This window comes from Choristoneura fumiferana, chromosome 26 (assembly GCF_025370935.1).
Source record: "Choristoneura fumiferana chromosome 26, NRCan_CFum_1, whole genome shotgun sequence".
In the NCBI taxonomy this organism is placed as follows: Eukaryota; Metazoa; Arthropoda; class Insecta; order Lepidoptera; family Tortricidae; genus Choristoneura; species Choristoneura fumiferana.
In genome coordinates, this window is record NC_133497.1 from 416,136 (window position 1) to 423,784 (window position 7,649).

Sequence of the window (7,649 nt, forward strand, 5' to 3'; positions counted from 1 at the left end):
TTCTGCAACAGTGACTGATGGTTCTTTTGGTAGAATCATCTTGACAGCCAGATTATTCGCGTCACTTGCTTGCTTTGGAATGGTATTGGAATGAGTTTTTTGAGATTGCGAGGTTTCAAGATCAGCATTATCAACTATAGTAATAATATCGGAATTAATTTTCTTTTGCTTTTGCTGATAATTTTCTAAGTCTTTTAAAAGTTCATCAACATCAACTGGTTCCGTAGCTTTGGGTACTGAATATAGGTCTTCATATGTAATAGAACTATAATCATCTTTTATTTCAAGAGTTTCAATTACTTCCGGAATCTGACGAAGAACACGCTTTGGCTCACTATTTTCAACAACTTTGTCAAGATCAATTTCATCAATAATGATTGGATCATTAGCTGTTGCAGCATTTGTTAACTCAGGAACAGCATATTCTTTTTTTGGCATATATTTCTCAAATTGAATTTCACAGAGATCAATTTCAGCAGGACTAGTATTATTATTATTATTTAAATCTTCACTTTTAACTGAAGGTTCCTCATTAAAAATAAGCTCACTGTCTCTACTTTGAAGTAAAGAGTCAGGCCTCTTCTTTTCACTGATATTTTTCGATTCCCATTGAATGTCTGGGAGCTCATCATCATCTTCATCATCACATGAGTTGTAGTTATTATATCTTAAGCTTTCACTAAAATGTTTTTCGTTTTTCATAATCGTCTCACTATCTTTTGATGTGCTAGGTAAAGGGCTAAATGCTTGCGGTCTGGGTGTGTAAGGCTTAGACATAAATGAGGCAGTATTTTTAGTATCTTCACTGGGAGATTTACGTTGCATCATATTTACCTTTTCATCCTTTTTTAATTGGTCAGCTATTTCTTCACTCACTGGATTAAATCTTGATTTAGACCAGTTGGCATATTGTTTTCGTTTACCATATCTTCTTTTCACAGGGCATTCTTCGTTATCTAAGGAATTTGTTTCCTTAGTGATACCATATTTGTCCCCTTTAAAAACGCTGAGCGATCTGTTCTCGGGTACCCGACGCCTTTTCGTACAACCGACTATATATGGATTGTCTCCTTTTTTGTGCCTTTTAACAGGAATAACTGGTTTTGGAGGAGGTGGTCCATTAGGAAATAAGGCACGTATTGTTGACCTCACTTGTTTAACTGTGTTAGGAGAAAATATCTCAGTAATATTTACTGGCATAGGTGGCGTTTTAGGCCGTATAATATCGTGTTGTTGAAGTACAGGAGAAACGTTTTCCGATTGTTCGTCCATATTTTCAATAAGCTGGCTATCTGAGAGAGGTGTTATGTCCATCCGGTAAGAGAAATCTCCTTTACAATGTTCTACCGTTGTAGCATCCTGATCATTGGCTGATTGAAGGCGGACAGGTGGGTTTTCTATTTTACGGTTTGCTTCCTCCTGACCATGCCGAGTGTCATTTGCCAACGGCATTTTCGGAGTCGAAACGTTGCTACTATCTAGCAAGGGATGACCCTGTTTCATGTTAAGATCAGAAGACTTTATATCTCCTTTATTGGGTGCCATGTTTGCTTGAGTTTTCAAAGCTGGTGTAGGGACTGATTTGGGTACAATGTGCACACTCTCAACTATGCAGTTATCATCCATTATTTCAATGTCTGTATCAGCAGTTCCATTTATTGGACTTGGTATATGTAATGCAACATTTCTTCAGCAGTTTTTATCTGGTGAACAGAAACAAAATGTTAAAATGCAACCAGATTATGTATGTATAAAATATGTTACCTACTTATTGCAGTAAAAATAGGAAATAATTAATAACTGATTGCTTCCATGGACTATCTATCATATGTAACGTAACTGCATATTTTTAGTTATTAGGCTACCTGGAAGACATCCATTTTTGAAATATGTACTATTTCCTGTCTGAAACCGTGTCCATTGGCCATTGGAAAGTCGTGGTAGCCTAGTGGAACTTGGAACTATGGTTTCTTCAACAAAGGGATGCGGGTTCGAGCCCGGGCTCGAACCTCGGTAAGTTTTTGGGAATTGAAACGCGAAATTACATTACAGAAACAATTGAATTACTAGAAACAATTATGTTAATTAAACAAGGAAAACATTGTGAAGAAACTTGCATACACCTGTCAAGAAATTCAACGGCGTGTGTAAAGTTCCCAATTCACGCTGAGCCCGCATGGGAACTACGGCCCGAGCTTTCTCATTTTGAGAGGAAGCTTGTGCCTTGCAGTGGGATGTATATCGCTCATCCAATAAAACAATGACATATTTACAAGAAAACAATTCGCATTTAGGCACTTAATAAGAAATAAATCGATATTTGTTTGAGTTTCTTTGAACATTCGACCTGTGAGGGGGTGAAATAAGCCTTTAATTTATATGGAAGGACGTCATTATCGAAGATAAATCGATGAATCTTTATTAAACTTGCAATTTTGGGCACGTGATAAGAGATAAATAGATATTTGTTTGCGCGTTTTTTTAAATTTTTCCTGTGAGGGGGTGAAATAGGGGATGAAAGTTTATATGGAAGATCGTCATTGTCGAAGATAAATCGATGGTTCTTAATGAAACTTGGCATTTGGGCACTTATAAGAAATAAATAGATATTTGTTCAAGCATTTTGAAAATTTGCGAGGTGGTGTTAGCAGAGGGGATGATGCAGTGTAAGCAGAGTCTTCTAAGCTCAAGCAAAATGTACGCTATGTGGGTTCATTTTAGATGGCTTATTGACATAGACAGTCAGACATGAAAAATTTAACTTTTCATGGAAACACCTTTTTAATGACTGTGTGTTTTCACAGCTTTCGGACTATTGACCTGTGTTTGGGGTTTCAATTTTAACTCGATACCGATACTGCGCGAGTTTACGAGAGAAAGGGTCTTGACTATAAGGGTTCAATTTTTTCCTTTTGAGCTGCGGAACTCTAAAAAACATTTGTTCAGGCGCTTTTTCAAATTTCGCCTTATTTACTTGAAAATATAGGGATGAAAGTTCTCAAGGAATTCCAAAAAAATACTATAATTATATTTATCGGAAATATGTGTAGATACCTATGCTTAGTAAAAATGCTGTCTAAACTATTATATTTTTCCAAAGAACATGGATGGATGGATGGATGGATGGATGGAAGAACAAAAAAAATAGTTTAAGTATATTTATAGCAATATTTTAAAATAGATTTAGTACTTTCAGTAAACCGTAGAAGTTTATATGTGCTATTATTGGCAAAATAGGTATCCTAAATAAATTAGATACTTCCCAAAGTTACTATTCCGCGCGGACGAAGTCGCGGGCAAAAGCTAGTACTAAATAAGCCAAGATGATTATTTTGAGTTATGGATTGAGGAATTAGGTAAAATCTAGTGAATTAATTAGTTATAAAATAACAGAAGGGGCATTTTAGTAACTTGTTGCATTTCATAGACGTTGCATTAAAAACAGCCTTGACGAATTTCATGAGTCTAAACCCTGAGGTAGAAATTTCAACACAGGCAGACACCCAGCTATCTACATACCAAATTTCAATTAAATCCGTCGAACTGTTAAGGAATAACAAACATACGGGGCAGATATTTGTATGTAAGCAATCAAATTATGATTGTTTTTTGGAGTCTTTTTGTATTTTTTATTAAATTTGTTACTTTTACAGGGGGGAGGGGGTTTAATAAAAAAGACTCCAAAAAATCAATCATATTTTGATTGCTTAGTAGCGACATCTCTTGTCTGGGTGAGGAGCGGTTAGTTCCGAAAGAATGTGACGTCTGTCGACGCAACATAGATGTCGTTAGAGCTGCTGCTTAAGTAGCATAAAGAAATAAGCAACCTGAGATATGTATGCATAGGAAAAATTCGTGTCTACATTCCTGTCCAGCAGTGGTGTAGTGGTTATAGCACGCAGCACGGATTGCTGAAGACCTGGGTTCGATTTCCAGTGCTGGTCTCTTTTTCTGGTTTTTCTGTGCATCCATGTCTCAGTTTGTATTTACGATATGGTTCACGGGATACCCGTAAAAGTAACAAATTTGGAGTTGAAATAAAAAATACAAAGACTCCAGAAAAACAATCATAATTCATTAAACTAGTTGAGAAAGCAGGATAAACACGAACTTTTCCGACAAAATACGACGGAAAAACATTATTCAATATAATATCTGTAAACATTGAACGCATAGAGACAAGGTAGGTAAAGATATCTTTAACCTTGACTATATGACTATTTGGCAATTTTTTTAATTTTTCAGTTGTCCACTTACTTATTTAAAAAAATCTGACGCTATTTCACCACAAAAAATAAGTAATATTGTTTTTAAATACCACCACGACGACCAGATAGCCTAGGTGGCCTAGTGGTTAGAGAACCTGACTATGAAGCTTGAAATCCCGGGTTCGATTTCCGTGTCGGGCAGATATTTGTATGAAACTTATGAATGTTTGTTCTCGGGTCTTGGGTGTTTAATATGTATTTAAGTATGTATCTATCTAAAATAATTATATTTATCCGTTGCTTAGTCTTAGTACCCATAACACAAGCTTGGCTTAGCTTACTTTGGGACTAGGTCAATTATATTTCTGTCTAGGTCTAGTCTGTTATATTTATTTTATTTATTTATTTAAATATATACAAAACCTTGAGGTAAAAGTGATAAAAAGTCAGATAATCTTTGTTGTTGGATCCAATAGAAAGTTTTGATTCCTGGCACGTGAGATATCTTATCTTAGGCCTCTAGGTTGGCAATACATCTGCAATACCGGTGTTGCAGATATTTATGGGCGGTGGTGATCTCTTACCATCAGGAGACCCAATTGCTCATTTCCCATCCAGTCGAATAAAAAAAAAGTTACAAAATTAAAAATTTTCCTCACAAAATTTTGTGATGTATTTCTGACATCAAGTAATTTTCGATGTTTTATGCATTATAATCTCGCCTTAGGGTTAATCATTTCTTGACAAAACTGATTTCATGTCAATTTCATGACGGGATTTTTTTTTGAGAAATACTCATATACTAGGCTTGTTAATGATGTTCAAGTAGCATGGTACCTTATGACGTTTGAACCAAACCAATGCGCGCCAGCTGAGGGTGGCGGTTAAGCGGACGAATGGCCTCGCACTGTTTCACTGGTAAGCTGTAAAAGACAGAAGATAAAATTAAAACCTCAACGAATTAATGTAGTTTTTAACTAAATACACATTTCAATGGTAAGTAAAGAATAATTTGTCTCACTGTCAAAGTCGTAAATATTGCCGTAAAATCTACGACTTACGAGAAATTCCCATGTATCCATGTGACCATGTTGTTGACGCATGCATATCCTAGGACAAACCATCCAATTAGGTAAGTCCGCCTCGGTCAATCGTCGAATTCAACTACAATATGGCCTCTGATCACCGATTGAAATCACCATCTTTGTTTACTCGGACAAAACAAAAAGAGACGGCATCACTGACATTAGACATAACAGTGTTTTTCTGAAAAAGAAGACTTTTTTTCCCCAGCAATAAAGCTCAACATTTTCAGCTTTATCGCTATATGTGACATGACCAGATTTGACACTGGAAACGAGCATCAAGAGATTTCATGTGGCCCCACCTTAATTAGTTATGCATTCATTGGTACAAACTTGTTTCAAACCATTATGGACTGCCAGCCATGACTATTTGTATTAATTTTCCTTCAGCTGCATTTTTTTTTTATATTTCTAGCATCAATAATTCAATGACTACACAAATGTTAGCACACACTGAAAGTATTTGTTTATGTATAATGAAGTATAATATTCAATGTATAATGAAGTATAATATTCAATTATTTAAATTATAATTTTTGTATTTGTTGCTGCATAAACGTAAATCAGTTCATAATAAATATCACACATAAATAATTATCAACTAATCACTGCAAATAAACATCCTATACCTACAATCTTTTTTTATAAACAATATTAACCTTCAGAATCCAGGGCCTGGTGAATGAAACGTCTAGTGGTCTAGGTTATATATTATCTTTATCGTTATTTTCGTTAGCTCCGATAAATATTTATTAAATTTACCACTGCTTGGAACACAATACCGAAGTGGTTGCGTTTTTTCTAAGACTAAAATGAATTAGCTCTATAATAATTTAATATTTAGATTGTACGGTATTATCCTACTTATCTCTTGATTAGCCAATGTACTTACAAGGAATCGGTTTTCCAGTTTCTTTTCTGCATATGTACTACACTAACACGTCTGACGTCTGCTTTTGACGCAAAGAGTATTGTCAAAGTATTGTAATGCTGTATTGTAGTAGTTTGTGCTTTGACGTCTCACGATTCTTGTAATCTGTGGTCTCACGTCTGCTCTGCTCTGCCTGCCCGTTTTTGCGTTCGTTGGGTGCAAAGAAAAGAAAACCTATCTCCTTTGCTATGATAGATTCCAAAAAAAATATTTTTTTAATTTATTTCATGAAGATTCCAAAAAAACTACTCATGTGTTGCCAATAAAATGAAAAAGTTTTGCATCGGTAAGTTTTAACTTTTCTAAATAACATACATAAGTAATTATTTATATATCAATGTAAATTTAAAATTAAATGCAACCGCATAATTATATAATTTCATCTCAATATTAATTTCACCTACAGAGATTTGGTTGAAACTGTTTCGTAGTAGAAAAGTTCATTATTACAGTGGTAATACTTCAGATTTAACAACATTTTGATACTTACTATTAATTAATCTCATAGTTTTGCGTACTTATATATTGATAAATATTTTTGATATGCACATAGAAATTTTGACAACAAATCACTGCAAAAGGGGACACCGGAGCGTTGGAGCTCATGGTATTTTGTCATGTGATTAATTTAAAATAGAAGACAGAATAATGCCAGTAAGATGTTTAAATTGATGATGTGGTCGAACCTTTTATAATTATTACGGATGAGGATGAACTAAATGGTTCGGAAATTGAAGATTGAATAAATATTTATATCACAATTATTGTTTTGTTTTTTTATTACTAACTAGTGTTTTTACCCGCGGCTTCGCACACGCAAATCATTTGATCCAGCAGCTAAATTGAAATTTCGGGATTTTCAAAAAATCCCGTGGGAATTCCCGAAAATTAAATCGTGGTTTCATTGACGTTACATTAAAAACAATCGTGTCAAATTTCATGACTCTAAGCCCAGCGGTTGTTATTTCGCGATTTATCCCTATCCCGTGGGAATATCTGAATAAAAGGTAGCCTATGTTTTATTCCAGATGTCCAGCTACCAAATTTCATCCAAATGTATTCAGCCTTTTCAGCGTGAAGGAGTAACAAAACATACTCACTCACTCGCTCACTCACAAACTTCGCATTTATAATATAATTACTATAAATTACTAATAAATAATTTGTAACTCCTTAGTCGCAGTGTAAAAAATAGTTGTATGTTTGTCAGTCAAACTCGTAAAAATGGCTCAATTGGTTGTAATACATTTTGGCTCATGGATAGTGCTAAAACCAAGGTATTCATGTTGCAACACACATTGTACACAATACGGTATGCGTAGGTATATAGAAAACATCAAAAAACTTGGGATAATCTTTACACTTAAATAACAACAAAATATTATTATGTCAATTTTTTTATTGATGTGCATATACATATATGGG

At 34.6% G+C, this 7,649-nt stretch overlaps 1 protein-coding gene across 3 annotated transcripts; it reads right to left on the reverse strand.

The window, feature by feature from the left end:
- On the reverse strand, window positions 1-6,246 carry LOC141442701 (uncharacterized; the record flags this gene model as incomplete). Of its 3 annotated transcripts, none has more annotated exon segments than XM_074107767.1 (3): window positions 1-1,703; window positions 5,046-5,131; window positions 6,186-6,246. In XM_074107767.1, a coding segment is annotated over 1 exon segment (1,626 nt), but the record flags the coding sequence as incomplete, so codon positions are not given.
- Between the last annotated feature and the right edge of the window lie 1,403 nt (window positions 6,247-7,649).